Source organism: Sitophilus oryzae, unplaced genomic scaffold (genome assembly GCF_002938485.1).
Source record: "Sitophilus oryzae breed Bouriz unplaced genomic scaffold, Soryzae_2.0 scaffold_1396_pilon_pilon, whole genome shotgun sequence".
Taxonomy (NCBI): domain Eukaryota; kingdom Metazoa; phylum Arthropoda; class Insecta; order Coleoptera; family Curculionidae; genus Sitophilus; species Sitophilus oryzae.
Genome location: NW_022146055.1, coordinates 9124179 through 9146620, shown reverse-complemented (window position 1 = coordinate 9146620; position 22442 = coordinate 9124179). Strand labels below are relative to the sequence as shown.

General features: G+C 31.6%; 1 protein-coding gene across 2 annotated transcripts in view; it reads left to right on the top strand.

Moving 5' to 3' along the window:
* The first annotated feature begins 7101 nt into the window (after nt 1-7101).
* The window catches only part of LOC115876000, a 155701-nt gene continuing 140360 nt past the window's right edge, over nt 7102-22442 (top strand). The window contains exon 1 of one of the 2 annotated variants that reach the window (XM_030891649.1): nt 7102-7749. In XM_030891649.1, coding sequence (XP_030747509.1) covers nt 7701-7749 — 49 coding nt within the window. In that variant the 5' untranslated portion in view covers nt 7102-7700. The remainder of the gene's footprint in view (nt 7750-22442) is intronic. The other variant, XM_030891650.1, reaches the window with a different exon arrangement.

The following is a 22442-nucleotide window of genomic DNA, read 5'->3' as shown; positions in this document are numbered from 1 at the left end:
CGTTTTCTTGGCCCATATGGAGCATGCTCGAAAACCATGGAGCTTGAAGCCGTTTCAACAAATACGTTCGATAAAATATACGGAGGGTACCGCTATAGAATTTCAAAAATTTCAATCCATTTCCTACATAAGTCTATCCTTTTGTTGTAGGAGGTTTGACTAAACAAGGATGAACTTATGTCCTGAAACCATTCAGACTCGATTTTCTGTTCTTCAATACTGGGACGTAAATCCATAGTAAATCCTCTTTGTCCTCTCATTGCTGTTATGGGGAGGCCGTCGTATATTTCATTTAAACGTATTTGCGTTTCAATACCACAATAGACAATACCACCTGAAAGCTATTTAGGGGTAAAGTAGTAGTAGTAAATTTGTGGAGTATCCTCCTCCTACTCTCGAGAAGTAATTAGTACCCTTGTTTATATATAAAAATATATATACAAGGTTAGTACGTAGAAAAAAGTCGTGGGCATTTGGGAAGGCTCAAGAGGAAAAATTATGTATTTTGGGATGTTTCGCGACTTTATTGCCGCTTCTTCAGGTACTATAGGAGAAGCAATTTTTTAATCATCAAAACAAAATCGAATAACCGGCGCACTTACCTAAAAGATATACTAATCCAAATGCCAACAAATCTTAGGGTAGTTTTTGTCCGATGCACACGCAGAGATGTTAGGTTTATGTCGTACTAACCAGAGTTGAATTAATTCAAACTTCCGTTTAATCTCAAAATCATTTGGGATTAAAATTAAACTATCAAATTTAGGCTTTATTTTTAAGAATTTTGATCTTAAAAAGAGCTTTTCAAAATTTTAAAGTAGCCATTTATAATCGGAGGTTTACAATCAATAGCTTACCCCTCCCCCTTGTCCAATGTCCTTTTTTTACTTTGGATAAAGGTGGTAACCCTATAACATCTACATTCCGAGTTTCAGCCCCCTAGCTCACATAGGGCCCAAGTTACGATGCTCCGTCGTAACCTCCGATCGTTACCACTTTTCCTCTCATTTCGTGTGTCAATTTTTACTCCCATCGCGGGTAAAGAGGTTCCACTTCAATATATTTATAATACCGTATGATCGAATAAAAACGGCGTCAACGATGGCTATGAAATGAAGATCGCTGTCATTTTATATGTAAAATTATATGGGAAATGTCATCGATCGTCATTTCCAAGCCAACTGGACGCCGTTTTTTTTCGATCATACGGTATATAAGTAACCCTTAGTTTCCTAATGACACTCTAGATTCCCCTCTTATTAAATGTTCAACTAAATCATCGAATTCCGTTGACTGGATTTACTTATATTATTGATTATCTTTATATTAATTACAACCAGCATACACATTACTAATACCCGTTACCCGGTATAAAATGTAGGTATACAGTTAAAAACGGCATTAGGTTGATATTTTGAATTATATTTATAAATATAGGTATCTGTTATCTGTAAAGTAAGACTTGTTTAGTAAGACTAGTTTTGATGTGTACAGGGTGCGTTTTAAAAGTGGCTCACCCACTCTATAACTTTTTTTATTTTTTCAGATAAAAATCGAGATTTGGTATATTAATATGACATAAATTAGGATTGATTGACGTATTCAGTTGTTTTCTGTCACTGCCTGTTTCACCGGAAATCACTACAACTTTTGATTTTTAATAATGGCACCCTCAGTATTTTTTTACTTTATTCGATAGAAAATGACACTCTGAATAGAATGACGTATCATGTGTCAACTTTTGACATTTTTGAATATGGTTTATTTTAAATTACAACATGCGATTCATAACGACAATTTCACTCGACATACCAAGTGTATGGTACCAAATTATTCGTAAAAATGCTTTTTCGAAATATGCTAATGAGCCACCCTTGTTCCATTTGAAAAAATTGAGATATGACTAAAAATACGATTTGGGCATCTTTTAACCGGCCAGGACAAGACACGAATAATATTAGACGATTAAATCTATTTTCCAAGGCTCCTTGATTAAAAATTAGTGTTTTTAACATAGCCATGACACTCTAGATTGGAATTTAAAATTAAATTTTGTTTTAAGCAAAAATGTCAAAAGTTGACATATATGCCATTCTATTTAAAATGTCATATTCTATAGAATAAGTAAACCAATACCGAGAGTACCATTTAAAAATCAAAAGTTGTATTCATTTCCGGTAAAACAGGAAATGACAGAAAACAATTGAATACGTCAATCATTCCTAATTTATGTCATATACTAAAACATACCAAATCTCGATTTTTTAATTGAAAAAATAAAAAAGTTGTAGGGGTGAGCCACTTTTGAGACGCACCCGGTATACGGTATCGTATGATCGAAAAAAAACCGCGTCAGCAATGGCTATGAAATGAAGATCGCTGTCATTTTATATGTAAATTTATATGGGAAATGTCATTTCTCAGCCATCTGGTCGCCATTTTTTTTTTCGATTATCACAAATTAATGATTTCGATCTATGACAAAGGTGCTTATGTGCCATCTTATAAAGACCAAGTTGTGACCTACTAATGTTTATTTTTAGGCAGGTTCTAGAATGAGTATTGACAGAAGGGTGTCTAAAATTCAAGAAAATTATTTTTTTGGAAATATATTTGTCTGTCTGAACTTTCTATCCTTTTTTTAAATCTTTCTATAATTAGTGTTCATTTTTGACAAGTTTTATGTCAATTTTTAGTAAATGACGTAAATCTATAGATTGACTTCGCCAAAATTATCAACTGTCATTTCCCAGTTGTCTTTGAGGTCGTTTTTTTTATCATATACGATACGGTATATGAAGCTAAAAGCACCAGTGCTAAAAGTAAATGACTTTTACCATCAGTGACATAATGTCACATTTTAGGCATTGACAGCATGCGTTAAAAATTACATTTTTACTGACGTTTGTAGAAAAAGCTTTTAATATGTGGATTATTTTCTTACAAATAAAGTTCGAAAAAATCAATTATTATCATTTGAAAAATATTTTGTTTTTTCAGTGCAATCTTTTATTTCTCCATGTGTATCTGTTTGGATTTTTGTGAACGAATAACGATTAATATCAGGCAGACTGTAGATAAAACTAATCGAATACAACTAGGAAGAGTGACAAAAATAAGGTCAAAATATAATAAATTACATTTGGTAAATTCCAGCGTGGACATACACTAAACTAGAAAAGCAATTTTTCCAAAAATATTTTTCCTTAAACATTACTGACCCCGAATCTTGATAACCCTACGACGATGAAATTAGAGGTTTAAAAAATGTCTGTCTAAAATATTCTGTGATATTTGTAGTATCTTTAATTTTATACCCATGTATTTAATACGCAAATTTACAAACAAACATGGAAGATCTGTATAGGTAATTACGAAATTTCTATACCCGGTGTTTTTTAAAAGTATATAGCTCACCTCTATAACTTTTTTATTTTTTCAGACAAAAAAAACGAGATTTTGTATGTTAGTAGGTATATGACACAAATCAGTAGTGATGACATATTCATTTTTGGTTTCGGTCAGTTCAGGGCCTATTTTACCATAAAGCTCATAAGGCCCTGGCCTTGGGCCCGGTGGTCTGGGGGCCCGTTAAAGGTTGTAAAATATTCATAATTTCTTGAATTTTTGAATTTTATTCGAAAAGAGGGCTCAAATTTTTCCTTGGCCTTAGGGCCCGACCACATGAAAAATAGACCCTGGGTCAGTTTCTGTTTCAACGGAGAGAACATCAACTTTTGATTTTTAAATTGTACCTTCAATGTTTTTTTTACTGAATTTAATAGCCACGAATAGCCACGTCCATGTGAAAAGTATGATAAAATGATAGGCGCCCTAGTAGGGTACCTATAAAAAATAAGTGTATTAAAAGTATATTCTCCTATTCATAAATATACGTAAAAATTAGGTTTTGATTAAAAATACGATGAACGATGAACGTAATAATAATAATCCTGCAGCAGGATCTTAGACCACAAGCAGCAATAGCTTCACACAAGCCTATAGAGTACCAATTCTATAGGCTTGGTGCATTCTCCGCCGGTGCTGCCACCATGGGAAAATATCGTAAACAACTAATATATAGGGTGGTGACAATTTCGATGCTCAACATTGGCATCTTAGAAACTACGAGAGATACGAATTCGGTTAAATGGGATAAAAGTTGCGTAATAGGTGTTTGACAAACACCACCTATGAAGAAAATCCCGGTATCTTGATTAGTTTAGGATTTATGTCAAAAAAATAAAAATAATACGTTTATATTAAATGACAATAGCTTCAGAAATATTGTATCTATTGGAACGTAAGTTGGTACTTTTATATTTTTGACCTCGGCCAATTAAATGGCGTTTTCAGAAAATTTCTAAGCCTTAATTCTAGATTTCGCACAACAGTAGTCAAGTTTTTGTTTACTTATGGCCGCCATTTTGAATTTTTATACTATTAGATAGAGCAAAAAATAATCTATACGGTGGTATCTAATTTTCATTATTATGTAAATTCACTAAAAAATAAGATTTTTTAAAAATTCGCTCAAAAGATCAAGTCTGCCTGTTTAAAATATTCCGGAAATCCGATTGGCACTTTATATGACAGCAAGTTAATTTTTGTTTAGGTACTCTATTAAGTGTCAAATCTGGACACAAATATTTATAGTAAATAGTGTAAAATGTATTAACAGTCAACAATATGTTTACAAGTGAGGAAACACGAGATATGTATGATGTTTACTTAAAAATAATAGAATTTCCGATATGGCTAGGTTATGCGCAAGTGATAGAACATTGTATCCTGAAAGGACGCAGCCTCATCGTACTATTTTCGCAAGGATTTCAAGAAATTTAGCGGTTTTTTTTTTCATAACAAGGGGCCGTCCTCTGTCGGAAACACTGCGACCTGTGAGGCCTATTGTGTTTATCCCCCTTCTATATCTGCACCCATTCTCCTATCCCTGTGCCTTGCACTAACTTATGCAGGTCCTCGATAGGATAGGAGCATATAGTTCCTCCGGTTCTAGCCTAGCTTTCCCAAACGAAAAGTGTCGCTTGCGATCCAGAGCCTCGCAATGACATATTATGTGCTCCGCTGTTTCAGGATCTTTATCGCAGAGTCTGCAGCAAAGACTTTCTTGATACAGGTTGAGCTTGTTCAGGTAACACTTGACAGTCAAGAGGCCTGTTGTAATCCGCACTTTATTCCTGCTAAGCATTAGCAGTTCTTTTGCGGTTTTAGAGCTAGGTCCTTGGATAAAAGCCTTGCTGTGCCTGTTTCTCCAATGGACATTGTGCTTTTCCCTGATCCAGAGTTTTAGTGCACTACGGGCCATACATTTCGGTATTCCCAGTACTGGTTCTGGTCCAAGATAGGATGCTTATGATCCCTGCCTAGCTAGCTCATCGGCTTTTTCGTTGCCTTGGATGCCGCTGTGGCCCGGCACCCAGGATAATTTAATTTAATTAAATTTAGCAGTTGCTGGTAGCTTTAAGAAACAAGAGGAAACAATATTTTAAAAAGCTTAATGATTTTAATGTGCCAGCTCAGATTGAAATAAATCCAGAAACTTCTAGTATTAAAGTGATCTAGTATAGAGTGTTGTGTAAGTGATTCTTATGTAGGGAAAATTATCAAAAAAAAACATAAAAATGACAACTAAATTCACATTTTTTTACATACTGGTGATCACGAGAGAAGATTACAATTTTGCAAATGGTTTCGGGAAAGTGTTCAAGGGCCTCCTTTTTTCTAGAAAAATATTATGGACGGAAAATCTTTATTTACAAATTCTGGTACATTTAACAGAAAGAAAATCACATTATTATGCAAAAAATAAATCCTCATTTAATTAGAGAAACCAGACCACAGTAATATATTCTTTGAACAAAGTAAAACCTCTGACGAGGGGTAGGGGACAAATGATATGTACTCACACTAGGTTGAGAACGTTTAGTTTAGTTATTCTTTGAGCGTCTGGGCTGGAATTCTTGACAAGAAAATTTTAAGTTCTGTATTGAACTCTACTATTCAATTTTTGTGCGTCCAGATTTGACACTTAATAGAATAAACAAAAAATAACTTGCTGACATGGTGTCAATTGGATTTCTTAGGCAGACTTGATATTCGGCGAATTTTGAAAAAATCTATTTTTTTAGTGAATTTACATAGTAATGAATAAAAATTAGATACCACCATATAGACTTTTTTTCGCTCTATCTGAGAGTATAAAAATTCAAAATGGCGACCATAAGAAAACAAAAACTTGATTGTTGTGCGAAATCTAGAAGGGTTAAACATTTACGTTGCAATAGATACCGTATGATCGAGAAAAAACGGCGTCAACGATGGCTATGAAATGAAGATCGCTGTCATTTTATATGTAAATTTATATGGGAAATGTTATCGATCGTCATTTCCCAGCCAACTGGACGCCATTTTTTTTCGATCATACGGTACAATAGTTCTGAAGATATTGTCATTTAAAATAAACGTATTTTTTTACATAAATCCGAAACTAATCAAGATACCGGGGTATTCTTGGTGTTTGTCAAACTTCTAATTACGCAACTTTTGTCCCATTTAACCCAATAATTCGTATCTCTCGTAGTTTCTGAGATGCCAATGTTGGGCATCGAAATTATCACCACCCTGTATACATTTACACGGTTTTTTTACAGGGAGTATACGAAAAATGTATTATTTAATTATTCTAAAAGTGTTAGGAAGTATAATTTGTGAAAATTCTAAAAATAAAAATAAAACTAAATATTTTGAAGCGCTGCGGTCGGAATTTGTTGAAATCAGCTGAAATGCACCAAGCCTATATTCATAAAAATGTGTGATAATTAGAACATAAAAAAATCAAAAACTGATTCCATTTTTAACCTCGACCTCCTGCAAAACAATCACAAAATTACACAATTTCGCGCAATTAACGGTCGCGATTTCGCGTACGTTGAGCGAAAGCGCTCCTTCGCCAAAGCGCTCGGCACAGCGCCGCCTGCGATCCTTCCGCATTATCCTGCGTCTCTTTTTGCGCCAACTTCCTGCCATCCACCGGGCACAGCAGGATCAACACGATTCCCGACCGCGGCCGACTAGTCCCGATCGCCAGAAATATATCGGTTCGGGCGCTCTATAGATAGGTTAGTGTGTCCGACATTCGCCGCTTTCGTTTCAGTCGATAATGTCGTTTGTCGTTTGTTACTACTTGGTTTCTCACTGAAAAGACTCTTACGTAACATGTCGTTGCTGCTGCTGCTCTAAATCCCCCAAAGATAGGCCACCGTCAATACAGAAACTGGTGATATGTGATTTTTAATGTGATATTCTAACGAGCGATTTCAAATAAGACGCGGGACATAAATAAGAAAATAAGAGAGAATTTGAAAAGAAGATAGACCTTGTTTACAGATCGAAATAAAAAAGCCGGAAAATTCTAGAAGACGTTTGAAAAGGAGAAAAATCATTTGGAAAGCATTATCGACTGAAAATTCATAAAATATTCGAATTAACTAATTTATTTTAAAAAGCCGGCTTGTTTTTCGGTATACGTTTAATTTATATTTTACTTTGCGAAGGTTGTTTTAATAAATTAATTCATCGGGTTAACTAAGAGACTGTTTCGAAAGAAATGATGCTATAATTTGAAAAAGTGGCGGACGATAAGAGAAAAATCAGCAAATTTGGGGGTGGATTGAAGGAAAATGGGCAAAAGGGCGAGGAAGACTAGATGGCGAGCTCTCGACATTGTTGGTAAGTTAGTTTTATCAAATTATACTTTTTCTGTGGCCTAGGTATATTTACCAATTTATGTTAATTAAAATTAATTTTTTCTCTATTTTTTTTTAATATCAGATTTTTACGCATGGTTTCATTTTTTGAAAAGGCATAAAATTAAATATTTATTACATCATTAATTTTTATGTCATAAAAAATGTACAGGGTGGGTCAAATTCGACGCTTTTAAATGGAAACACCCTTTTCTATAGGAGATAGACGAAAACTAATATCGGTGTCTGGAGCTCAATTTTCATCAAAAATATGATGGTGAAAACCGCATATCAATATCTGTTACCGTTTCGGAGTTACGGGGTGTTTGTCAAAAATGTGCATTTTTAACAAATCGTTGTAACTTTTTTGTTATGGAAAATTTTGTATTTCTATGAAAACATTTCCAAAGCACCTTTTTACGTAGAATTTAATGGTTTAAGTATAATTTTTTTAACATTAATAATTTAAGAGTAATCAACAGAAAAATTGATTTTTTATTTGGGACACCCTCTATATTTTTAATTAACTGAAAAGAACTTAAAATTACCTTTCCAAAAATATAGCACACTTGATATTTTGTTATAATCTCCTTCGAAATACAGAGTTTTTTAAAGTTTGCCACTTTTAATTAGTAGGCTTTGGACCCCTTATTGATGATATGCACTTAATGGAACTCGAAAACATATTTTTCCAGCAAGACGACGCACCGCCTCTGAACGCTGAAGTTATTAGCAAATTTTTGCAGCCAATTTCAAGAATAATTGGATAGCTAACCAAGATCCCAGCCGTTGGCCGTCGAGGTTCCTTATTCTGCCGTATAATCTAGACAAGAATTAAAAATACTTAGCAGTTATGAAAGGGTATCTTTCACCCCCACTGAGTTAATGAATTCCGCGAGGAATGTTCAAAAACTGCCCCGTCTGTCCATAATGCTATTTATTTTTATTGTAATTAGATATAGTTTAAATGTGTTGATGTTGGTTAAATATATTTTAAATTATTATAAAATTCTGCATCTCTCATAGCAAATATTATTTTCGTTTTAATTGATTCTCACAGCTAGAATTTTTTTGCATTACAGCCGGTGCCGTTCAAAGCCTACTTATTTAAAGCGGGCGAATTTTTATATACTCTATATCTCGAAGAGGAATCGAGCAAAATATCAAGTGTGTTATATTTTTGGAAAGGTAATTTTAAATTCTTTTCAATAAATTAAAAATATACAGGGTGTCCTATATAAAAATCAAATTTTCTGTTGATAATTCTTAAATTATTAATTTTAAAAAATTATACTTAAACCATTAAATTCTACGTAAAAGGTGCTTTGGAAATGTTTTCATAAAAATACAAAATTTTCCATAGCAAAAAGTTACAGTGATTTGTTAAAAATGCATATTTTTGAAAAACACCCCGTAACTCCGAAACGGTAACAGATATCGATATGCGGTTTTCACCATCATGTTTTTGACAAAAATTGAGCTCCAGACACCGATATTAGTTTTTGTCTATCTCCTATAGAAAAGGGTGTTTCCATTTAAAAGCGTCGAATTTGATCAACCCTGTACAGGGTGGCGCCTCTCATACGCCGCGGAAGCTCCAACGAGAACGGTTGTTTATATCGAAATGAAATTTTGGCAGCATATATAGGTTAACTGAAAGCATTTTATAAAAATATATAGAATTATACAGGGTTTCTCCAAAAAAGTTACACATCATAGTTGTATTTTTTCTAATGGAACACCCTATATATTAATTGATTTTCGGATTCTAGGAAAAAAATAAAGGTGAGTTTTATTAAAGAAGCATATACCTAAAATCTATTTTTACATATTTCACATTTTGTGAAAATGAAGAGTAAATTTTAAATTTTCATAATAGCTACCTAAATTTTATTTGACCTTATATATGTCTAGCCTGATATTTAATTACAGTAACCATTGTGTGTTAAACCAAATTAAAATTTGACCCGAAAAGTTATAAAGGGTGAGATAAAATTAATATGGAATATTAGTCACTTTTAAAAGCAAGTTACTCCTTTATTTTAAATTGAACACCCACTATATCTTTCATTTTGTATTCAATGGGTAATTTAAATATCTTAATCAAAATATTATTAAGGTTGTAAAATATTTTCCTAGATATTTTAATTTTTATGATTTTGCGTCAGTAGATCTTTATTATTTGAAAAAAATCTAGGCGGCTGTGTTATATACCTTTTCTTAATTTAACAAAAATTAAAGATTATAGAGTAATATACTCAACGGTAATAAAAAAGATACACGTCTAAAACATATTTTAATTATTACAGAATTTAAACCAGATATAAACCTATAATTATGTAACAAAAATTAACTAGATGCTAGATGTAACATTTTTGGGGAAAACTGTAGCTCTATATTTTTAAAAAGTGCTCTGAATTAACCTACATATGTTCACAAATTTGATTTCAATATAAACTGTCGTTCTCCTTGGAGCCTCCGCAGCGTATGAGAGGTGCCACCCTGTATATATACAGAGTGAGTGCAAATATTTTTATTTTTTTATTTTAAACACGATTATGAAAGTTTTTTGCGCGATTTGGAATTTTTTGAAAAAATTTGGGAAATATTTAGTTTTTAGTTAAAGATGATATTTCTTGATACTACTAGAGATACTACTATGCTTTTGGATGGTAACACAGGTAGCAGATTAAATTTACAGGAAAAAAAACACAAGATCACATGGTTTTCAAAATTTAAGCCAATTTTTTTTTTGTTAAAATAACGTTTAAAGTGAAATAACTAAGTTATTTTGGACTTGGTAAAGAGAAAATATGTTTCTTTTATTGAGATCTACCAGCCCTGAAAATATGTGCACTTATTTAAGACTCACCCTGTATAATTTAAAGTAAAACATAATATATTGGTAAGTTAGTTGGTTATAAGTTTATTGCAAATTTTCTGCTTATTTAACATGCCATACGATCGAAAATAAACAGCGTGATCGGGAGTTATTCTTTTATATGTAGTTGAATGTCATCGATCGTCATTTCTAGCCAACTTGACGCCGTTTTTTTTGTCAATTATATAGTATCTTTAATTTATCTAATACGAACACGGAGGCAGATACCTTATTATGGCATATAAATACATGTAAAATAATATTGTGTTTTTATGTATAATTTTATGTATTGAGAAATGTTTAGTATCAGAGCAATTTGATTGTTAGTTATCTCGAAATATTTTTTATATTTGTACATTTATTTTTTAGAGATATAGCTATAGGTCAAGCTATTTGGTAAATCCTAATTTATTAGCTATGTATTTCTTAACTGGATAAGAAAAAGAAACGAAATACAATGAAATAGCAAATAATAAATATGCAATAATCGAAAAAATGTCGTGTCTCATAATTTCGTTAACAGATTATCCCTATTTTAAGTATCGCATGCGACATTTAGATGTACAGGGTGTCCCATTTTGGTTGAAATCATACGGTATCTCCGTTATTAGTGAAGATAGAAGGGCGCGGTTTGCACAAACCTGTCTCACTTTTTTGTCAAACGGAAGATGCCGTAAACAAAATTTTCATAGCCCTCTTCGTTTCCGAGCGACAGGGTCTTTTTGAAAATTTTGCAATTTGGGACACCTCCTGTATCTCTGTTATTGTTAAAGCTATCGAGAAGGTGAAAACTGTTTATTGTAGAACTTTTTACGTAGAATACAGTGCCGTAGTCTGTTTTTCTACCAAAAAAAATATTTTTGAAAATATGAACTAAAGTTATGTTTTTTTAAATGGAACACCCTGTATATTTATAAATCATATGATCTGTCTTGCCATAAGCTTCTCAAAAATATATATCACTCTATATTTATTTTCACTATTTACTGCAATATTTAAAAGTTTTTATTAAAATATCATATTTATTAGTAGGCCATGATTGATAATAAAAGAAACTAAAAGATTATTAAAGTTTATACTGTATCTGTCTCTGGTTTTTATTTTAGATGCCGCAAATAAATTCTTTATATATTAGAAACTTAACTCTCTACGGCTATTTAGTAAATCTTGGAATACGTGGCATACGTAAGAATAATCTATCGTATCAATTTTAGATATTCCTTTATGCTAATTTTACGTTGAAATATATTTCTTTCAATAAGATGGGAAACATTCCCCCCTCATTTAACTATGGAAATATTAGAATACTGTTAAATTATTATTTTTTCAAATCAATGAATTAGGACCAATGAGCGCATATTGATAGCCCTCCTCGATTCCCAGTTCGCCGTTCTCGATTTCTGATTTTGGGGACTTTTTGAAATACAGAAATAAATCAAATAGGTAGGCAATTAAAATTGGAAGATCTTTCTAGAAACTTGAAATATATAGGAGGTTCCATTAAAAAAGTTAAGTTAACATTTTCTTAACTATCTGATTATCTTTTTTTTATTTATTTTTATTACTTTCTGGTGGTTCTGGTAAAACCTTACAATTCCTACAGTTAAATTTTATATTACCTCAATTGGTGCTTTCATGAGGAATTGCACTAAATATAAGTCCGAAAACCCTTACACGTGTATAAAATCTTTGGCTATATACAGGGTATTTTTTTTCTACATTTTATAACACTAGTCTATCTTTGACATACTTTGCAAATCCATCCCGTTTAAAAAAAGAAAATTATATTTCACAGTTTCAGTGGTAATAAAGATGTTTAAAAGAGTAAAATATATCAATCCAAATAGAATTTTAATGTATGACTATTTGCAGTATTTTTTTAAAATTTTGTTTTATTACGTTGTATAATTTATCAGGGCCTACTAATGGCAGAAAATGATAGATTTTAAATATTGTTAGTTAAATGGTGAAAATCAAATATAGAGTGATATATATTTTGAGAAGCTCATAATAAGACAGATCATATGATTTATGAAATATACAGGGTGTTCCATTTGAAAAAAACATAACTTTAGTACCCATATTTTCAAAAAATATTTTTTGGTAGAAACAATTTACATACTTCAAATTCTACGTAAAAGTTTCTACAATAAGCAGTTTTCGCCTTCTCAGGACACCTTTAACAATAACAGAGGGTGTCCCAAATTGTAAAATTTTCGAAAAGACCCTGTAGCTCAGGAAATGAAGAGAGGGCTATGTGAACTTTTGTTTGCAGCATCTTCCGTTTGACGAAAAAGTGGGACAGGTTTGTGCAAAACGCACCCTTCTATCTTCACTAATAACGGAGATAGGTACCCTATGATTTCAACTAAAATGGGACACACTGTATACTGTGGATATATAGCATGTTATTCTCAATTGGAAGACGATCAAAATGTCAAAGTTGGGTATAGATGCCAATGTGGCACCCTAGAATTTAGAATGAGTGGGAGGGGGGTTAATCACTTCGACCTTACAGATCCATTGTGTCCCCCTTTCTTGAATCATAACTCATCATACAGTCCCAGGGCTTTGACAAAAGCCAGTATCTGGGACGGTTTTATAGAGGGTAGTTCTCATCTCCAATATCAGTCCGGCATCAAAATTCATGGCTTTTGAATGGTTGTCAGCGTCTCAGCACCTCAGTGATGAGGTGGTGTACTGGTGTTTCCCCATCTTCCCCACAGAATCTGCATTCGCCGTTTCTTCTTAGTTTCAATCTACTGCCAGAGGTGTTCATTGAGGGAGACAGTGTCCTGTTAAAGAAACCCGTGACAATCCGAAGATTGTTCTTACTCAGACCCAGGAAGATCTGTGATTTTTCTTGATCATAAACCCCTCAAAACTTCTTCGAGTGTCTTAGACCATTGCAAGATTTCCATTCCAGGTTGCGGATGGAATCTTCCAAGTTCTTGAGTTCCGCCTTGAGTTGGTTACCACTTGGAAAGCAGAACGGTTCTGGTCCAGTTAGTGGAGTGTTCGCTCCTTTCCTAGCTAGATTATTTGCTTTTCCATTGCCTTCTATCCCTTGGTGAGCAGGCACCCAGTGTAGGAGATGTGGCACCCTGATTGAAAATGTTTATTACCTTTAATATTTGATTGCAATGTTATTTTAGGAAAAGTTTATTTGATAACGATTGGGGAGTGCGTTTATTAGCAATTCAAGAATATTTGCCAATTAAATACCATAACATTCTTAGGCTAAAAAAGAGTTAAACACACTTTTTGATGCTGCTCTAAAGTGAAAGCTGCCTTGCATTGATTAAACCAGATTAATTCAAAAACGGTTCACACAAATGCCGGGTGCGTCTTAAAACTGACTCACCCCTATAACTTTTTTATTTTTTTAGATAAAAAAAAAATAGATTTGGTATGTTAGAATATGACATAAATTAGAATTGATTGACGTATTCAATTTCGTCTTTTACTGGAAATTACTACAACTTTAGATTTTTAAATGGCACCCCGGTATTTTTTTACATTATTCGGTAGAAAATGACACTCTGAATAGAATGACATATCATATGTTAACTTTTGACATATTCGCTTAACAAAACATCGTTTTCTAAATTTTAATCTACAGTGCTATGGCGGTGTTAAAAACACTATATTTAATCAAGGAGCCTTGGAAAATGGATTTGATTGTCTAATGTTTTTAGTGTGTTGTCCTGTCCGGTGAAAAGATGCCCAAATCGTATTTTTAATCATATCTCAATTTATTTAAATGGAACGAGGGTGGTTCAATAGCATATTTAGAAAAGGCATTTTGTTACGAATAATTTATACCCCACACTTGGTATTTCGAGTCAAATTGTCGTTATAAACCGCATGTTACAATTATTTCAAATAAACGATATGCGAAAATGTCAAAAGTTGACATATTATATGTCATTCTATTCAGAATGTTATTTTCTATCGAATAAACTAAAAAAATACCGAAGGTGCCATTTAAAAATCAAAAGTTGTAGTCATTTCCGGTAAAACAGGAAGTGACTGAAAACAATTTATGTCAGATACTAACATATCAAATCTCGTTTTTTTATCTGAAAAAATAAAAAAGTTATAAAGGTGAACCAATTTTAAGACGCACCAGGTATAAATCAAATAGGTAGGCAATTGAAATTGGAAGATCTTTCAAAGAAACTTGAAATATATAGGAGGTTCCATTAAAAAAAGTTAACATTTTCTTAACTATCTGATTATCTTTTTTTATTTATTTTTATTATACTTTCTGGTGGTTCTGGTAAAACCTTACAATTCCTACAGTTAAATTTTATATTACCTCAATTAGTAAGCCATGAGGAATTGTACTAAATATATCTGAAAACCCTATACACGTGTATAAAATCTTTACACGTATACAGGGTATTTTTTTTAATTTTATAACACTCTCTATCTTTGACATACTATTATTTTACGCTATCAATTATATTGCTAATTTTTTTGAATTGTTTGTTGGTTTCATTGAGTGCAATACTTAAATGAAAATAATTCTCATTGATTGAATATAATCGCATAATAACGTCAGTAAGCTATGCAGTAGTTTTTTTAAACGTTTTGTTACTAGTCACGTTTAAATTATGTGCACCGAGAATATTCAATTCGAACGGTTTGCTTTTGCTTTTTTTCCAATAGCTATTATCTATTGACCTTGCTAAGATCATCCGTCTAACTTAATGTTGCTTCATGATATAGTAAATTCTCATCTGGTTAGGAAATTTTCGGATAGCCTCAACAAGTTTGGTAACAAATCTTGTAACAAATTTGACCTAAAATAGTAAGAATAACTACCTAAAACTGATATAATCTAATTATATTCAAATAAAATTAATTGTTGTACTACAGGTATTGTTGATTTTTTTCATGTAATTTGAAATGCATCGTCATTGAACTTTATTGATATTTTTTGCTGCGTTTTATGTCATTCATACAAAATATACCGGGTGCGTGTCAAAATTTGGCTATAACTTTTATCTTTTTTCGGTTAAAAAAACAAGATTTGGTATGTTAGTATATGACATAAATTAGGATCGATTGACGCATTCGATTGTTTTCGATCACTTTCTGTTTTACCGGAAATGAATACAACTTTTGATTTTTAAATGGCTCCCTCGATATTTTTTTACTTTATTCGATAGAAAATAATACTCTGAATAGAATAACATATCATATATGTCAACTTGACATTGACACTGACATTTTCGCATATGGTTTATTTGAAATTATAACTTGCGGTTCGTAGCGAAAATTTGAGTCGAAATACCACGTCTGTTGTATCAAATTATTCGTAAAAAATGCTCTTTCCAAATATGCTAATGAGCCACCCTCATTCCATTTGAAAAAGTTGAGATATGATTAAAAATACGATTTGAGCATTTTCAAACTGGCCAGGACAAGACACTAAAAACATTAGACGATCAAATATATTTTTCCAAGACTCCTTGATTAAGAATTAGTGTTTTTAACATAGCCATGGCACTCTAGATTGAATTTTAAAATACGATTTTTTAGTAAGCGAGATTGTCAAAAGTTGACATATGATATGTCATTCTATTCAGAATGTCATTTTCTATACCGAGGGTGCCATTTAAAAATCGAAAGTTGTAGTAATTTCCGGTGAAACAGGAAGTGACCAAAAACAATTGAATACGTCAATCAATCCTAATTTATGTCATATACTAGCATACCAAATCTCGTTTTTTTATCTGAAAAAATAAAAAAGGTATAGGGGTGAGCCACTTTGAGACGCACCCGGTATATGTTTTTATTATATACATATACCAAAAATGACAAAAAATTGTTATTTCGGAAAGCTCTTGAATAAAGTTGAAGATTAATCTTTAACAAAACATATCTTAAAGTTGGGGAGTTGGAATTTTTGGTGTTACAACAGCAAATTAAAATAGTTTCAGTGCAAAAGTAGTGTTTTGATGTATTGTGGTGAATTAGTGTTTTATTTTGCCAAATACATCCTCAAAATTTGTCGATCTTGTGGTTCCTCGTCATTAAATATTATTTTTGCGTTTACGAACGGCTGTGAAATTATTCATCTGTCATCATTAGACATTGAATTATAGAGGGTGAGCCTTAACTAAGTGCAAATATTTTCAGGGCTGGTAGAACTCGATAAAAGAAACATATTTTATCTTTACCGTTTTTCAAATAAGTCCAAAATAACAGAGTTATTGAAGAAAAATATTTATTGTTAAAAAAGGTTGAGAGCCGCCGGATTTTTTCTGTATTTGCATCCCTTTAGTGCCGTAACTTTAGTGATTGGGGTACCGTGGAAAAATTTGCGCTGAACAAGCAGTTCTAAAAAGTTTTTTAAAATATACACAGCAAAATCTAAAAAAAATGCACGATTTTCAGCATCTCATTTTTGCGAAATAAAACATACGAGTTCCTGGGGTCGAAATATACTACTCCTAAAAATATTTGCACTTATTTAAGATTCACCCTGTATAATACGGTTGTGATACGGTATCAAAATAAAAAAAATATACGTGCATATTTTTCCTCCTTTTGATAGAAAATAACATTCTGAATAGAATGACATATTGTATATGTCAACTTTTAACACTTTTAATTAAAAAAATAACATTTATATTTCAATTTAAATTGTCATGTCTATAAATTTAAAGACAATTTGTCTCGGAATACCAAGTGTGTGGTACCAAAGTATTCGTAAAAAATGCCTTTTCCAAATATGTTAATGAACCACTCTCATTCCATTTGAAAAATTGAGATATGATTAAAAATACGATTTGGGCATCTTTTAACTGCCAGGACAAGACACGAAAAACATTAGACGATCAATCCTATTTTTCTAAGGCTCTAATTAAAAATTAGTGTTTTTAACCCAGCCATGGCACTTAGATTGAAACTTAAAATAGGTATATTTTTTTTATAAAAGCGAATGTCAAAAGTTTATACTATTTAGTTAGTCATTCTGTTCAGAGTGTCATTTTCTATTGAATAAAGTAAATAAATACCGAGGGTGTTATTTAAAAATCAAAAGTTTTAGTCATTTCCGGTGAAACCGGAAGTGACCAAAAACAATTATACGTGAATCAATCTTGATTTATGTCATAACGTAGATACCAAATCTCGTTTATTTATCTGAAAAAATAAAAGAAAATATAGGGGTGAGCTACTTTTGAGAAACACCCGGTATAACTACCTTCGTTTTTGATGTTTTTCTGCTTGTGTCAATAAAATATCTCTTGACTATGATTTGTTTTAATTTAGATTCAACACTCTATTCCCGCGATGTGGAATAGCTTCGTTTTGCTCTCATTTTTTTTACCTTTCGGAATTTTGCTATGACAATCTGGCGACCCTAGTATTAAGTAATAGATATAGGAAAAGTGTCCGATATTTTTAGAGACTTATAATCTTAAAATATAACTCGATTGTGATACACTGATGTAACGAAATGATGTTTTGGAATACTTTTTGGCAGGCAGAGCGTCGATCGTTTGGCATACTTATAGGGCAGATAGTTTTCAAACTGACAATGACGTCCGTATTAACAAGTATAATTTTTATTTTGTTGGTTTTGTTCTTGATAGAAACCTATTGGGCAATATTAATAACAGTAGATATAGAAAATAAATATTTATCGTGTTATTTTACTGTGCAGGTTTTATATTTTACACCAGCTTTAAATAACATAAAAATTTAATATAGTAAATAATGAATGTTTTAGTACGGTATAATAACAGTGTAATTTGAAAGGGTATATTAACAACTTATAAAACGTAGGTACTTAATTATAATTACTATTTTAAGTTGTAGTCTTTAGAATAGTGTTTTGTGTTTATTTACTATATTATTAAAGAATAATAGCAGTGATATTGAAAAAAAATGTATTAAGACTTTACTGTATTTTTTATAATAATGAACAAGGATCAAGCAAGTAGCTATAAATTTTCTGTTTAGTATAATATTTTTGATTAATGTTCTTGTTAACATTATCGTTTTAAAAGAAGTAAATAACTGATATACTCCACTGCATTTGAAAGATAGTACAAGACGAAGACACGCGCCATAATGAGTTCAAGAATAAATAAAAATTAAGTAATTTTTATCTAATCAATGAAGTATGAAATAAATTATCTAAATAATTTTATAAAATACTTGAATATTTATTTAGAAAAGTTCGATATTGAATCAATATGAAAATAAGCAATCCAAAATTTATTACACAGAAATCCATAATTGACCAATAAACATCATAATATTTCTATTACTATAATTTATGTGTTTGCCAATTATTTACCTCTCCCTCCTCGAATTATATCGACTAGAGTAATAATTGAACTTTAACCATAAAAGTTTTAAGAACCAAGTTAAAATATGTTTTGTTTAATAAAAATTAAAAATATATATTTCGGGTGTTTCTCAAAAGTGGGTCAACCCTATAACTTTTTCTTTCAGCTAAAAAGAACGAGATTTGGTATGTTAGTATATGACATAAATTAGGATTGATTGACGTATTCAATTACAGTTCGGGGTTGGAACAATGTTGAAACCTTTGGTGTTACAACAGCAAAATTAAACACTAATTCACCACAATACCTAAAACATTTTACTTCTGCCTCGCCATGTTAACCATGTCGCTAACCATGTTATGTATTCAATATTAGTTCCGGTCACTTTTTGTTTCATCGGAAATTACTACAACTTTTGATTTTTAAATGACACCCCCGGTATTTTTTTACTTTATTTGATATAAAATGACACTCTGAATAGAATGACATGTCATATGTAAACTTTTAACATTTTTGCTTAAAAAATCGTATTTTAAATTTCAATCTGGGGTGGCATCCTGGCAATGGCTGTGTTCATAACTTTGGTTCATAAAGAGAGTTTGACTGGAAATGCCAAGTATGTGGGACTAAAAATTATTGGTAACAAGATGCTTTTTCCAAATATGCTAACGAGCCAATGCAAGTACTACTACCCTATATAAATAATATTAATATTTATTACGAATGTTATTTAAGTTAATTTAGGGAATATTGGTCACCCTGTATGTACAAAATTCATCATATTCAATGCGATTATAAATGCAACTGTTAAAGTCTGATCTAATTTAATATATATGTTCTTATCAAGTCAAATAGTTAATTAATTAAGATTGGCAACCTACAAAATCTCTGTAAATAATGCCTATATCTCATTTTTTTTAATTCACTATAACCGAGTATTACTAAATGTGAAAAAACTACATAAATGTTAACTAAACCTAATAATGCTTCAAACCAGTAAGGCAACCGATGCATTATGTAAATAATGGCATCCTGGTAGGCACATCCGCCCCTAAATATACCATAGCATCGAAAAAAACGGCGTCAAAGACGGCTGGGGAATGACAATCGATGATAATTTTGGCGAGGTCAATTTTTTTAATGGCTTTTACAGCCAGGTGGTCTTACGAAGGTTGTAATTTATTTTTATATTGAGAATTATGAATATTATATTTATATTTGTATTTATATTTTAAAAAAAATGTGTACATAGAATTGTAGGTCTGGAAACGGTCTATCCTTTTTTAATCTTTCCAAAATTAATGTTGATTTTTGAAAAGTTTTAAGTCAATTTTTCGTAAATGACCTAATCTAGAGATTGCTCTCGCTAAAATTATCATGGATCTCCAACCGTCTTTGACGTCTTTTTTTCGATAATGGGGCACAAAGATAACTTGTTAACAGACTTGTTAATAAATATTGCAATGACTTGACTAAAGTATTAATAAAAAATAAATAGGATTAGGTAATAAAAAATAAAGGTAATTGGATGATCTCGTGAGTTTGTATCTAAGCTGGAATATAATCAATATTTTAATTAACTAATGTAGATACAAAACCTTTGTAATACAAATGCTGCTGATGTTTTTCAAGAAAAACAAGTACCTAATTACGTTATCGACACTTTTTTAATTAAGATTTGTATCAAATGGCGTGCTGAAGGAATAACATCGTTAATTTCAATAATTGATATGTTTGCTTAGTTCTTTTTGTTTTTTGAACTTAGAAATAATTTTAAATACAAAATAGTAAAACGTCATACAATACTACTGAGCTCAAAGTTGCAAGTTACTGTTACATACATTCGAAGAGTTTTGGGAAAATATTGGAAATTTAAGAACTGTTTCTAACCAGCTTTGGTTTTGAGATATAATGTTGTGAACATACATTTAATATGGTTATATGTATATGTATATTCGACAAATTGTATAAAATATTATTTTTACCCTTATTCTACGGCTATGCCTAAAGAATTTAAGGTACGAAAAATACCATCAACATTATTATTCTTCTCAGAAAGATGGGTGATGCAAATAAACAGAACCATTACCTTAAGATGAAATTTGGATAACAACTTAGTAAGAATTTAATTATAAAAAAAATAAAGAATAACATTCCCAACAAGTGGTGATACGAGTCAAATAGAGAACTACAACATTTGGTGGCAGCGACTACAAGATTGGTGACGACGGTGGTCCAATCAAGGATCACGACAATAAGTCTTTCCCGTATGTAGGCTGCTTCATATTTCTGTTTGAATAATGAGTTGAATTGAGAAAGTTTTCTATGAATCAATACAGATTGATCTTCTGCGCACTCAGTTTTGTCCATGATGTAATTTTTCAAGAACAACAACTTGTCCTCCAGTTTTCGTGAATCGCATTCCATAAGGTTTTCAAATAGGGCCATTTTCGTTAAAGCCAGTGTTTTTGAATGTTCTCCCGATAATTCTGTCAAAAAGATTCCATTTTATTATCTTATTGACGCAAAAAACTTTTTTAAGAAAAAAAGAGCACACATACACTAGTCCATTTAAAATGATTTTTTTCGGTCAGTAGTCAAGAGGAGGAAACTTTGTTTGGGGCTTCTTTTAGCTGAATACCCTCCCTAACGGTGTGAAAATCGTTATCGGCACTGAGAGGGCACTATACTTTTTAGATACGTTTTATTATTGTAGTAGGTATGCTCTAGTAATATGCAACCAGCAAGTATACCATAAATTTTAAACACAGTTGATTATTGTTACCTTATATTGTATAATAACCTTCTTCCTTGTATACTTAGAGATTTTATAAAGATGGATAACGGGCTTGACAAGTGAAATCTTATCGGCGGTGTTGTTGACACCCAGATAACATGGAGGTCTTTAAAATTCTCTTATCGGTATGGCTTATACGACTTTTTTGTGAGAAAAAACTGGTTTCGTTTTGATAAAGTATTTAGAGTGTTTAAAAAAATTAAAAGCTTATAATATACCTTTTGATATAAAAATCAAAGATAAAAATGAAAGAACTGATAAGTGGATATCCCAGAGTTTACTAAATTATCTTTAAAAAAGATCGAAATCTACTCATGACTACTAAATTCCATCATTATTTAAACCATTTTAAGATGTAACATAGACACTAAGTAATATCAGAAATAACATTGAAATTTCTGGTTGAGTTTTTGAAATGAACCTTATTGTCAACCCAAATGAATATTTGCACGGTACCAAAAGGCAAACATGTCTCTTTTAAAATGTTTGTTGATTCTACTATTATCTACCTGTTTGGAATAATTTTTAAAGGATTTAGCTAATTTCGTCGATGTCTTTCGATAGAGTCGTGTTTTTAGAAATCGTTATATTTGAAGGGTAAAGGAAAAAACAGAGATGTCACCAAAATGACTTTTTCAGAGTAAATTGATTTAATGTTTTCAGATATCATGTTAAAAATATTACGG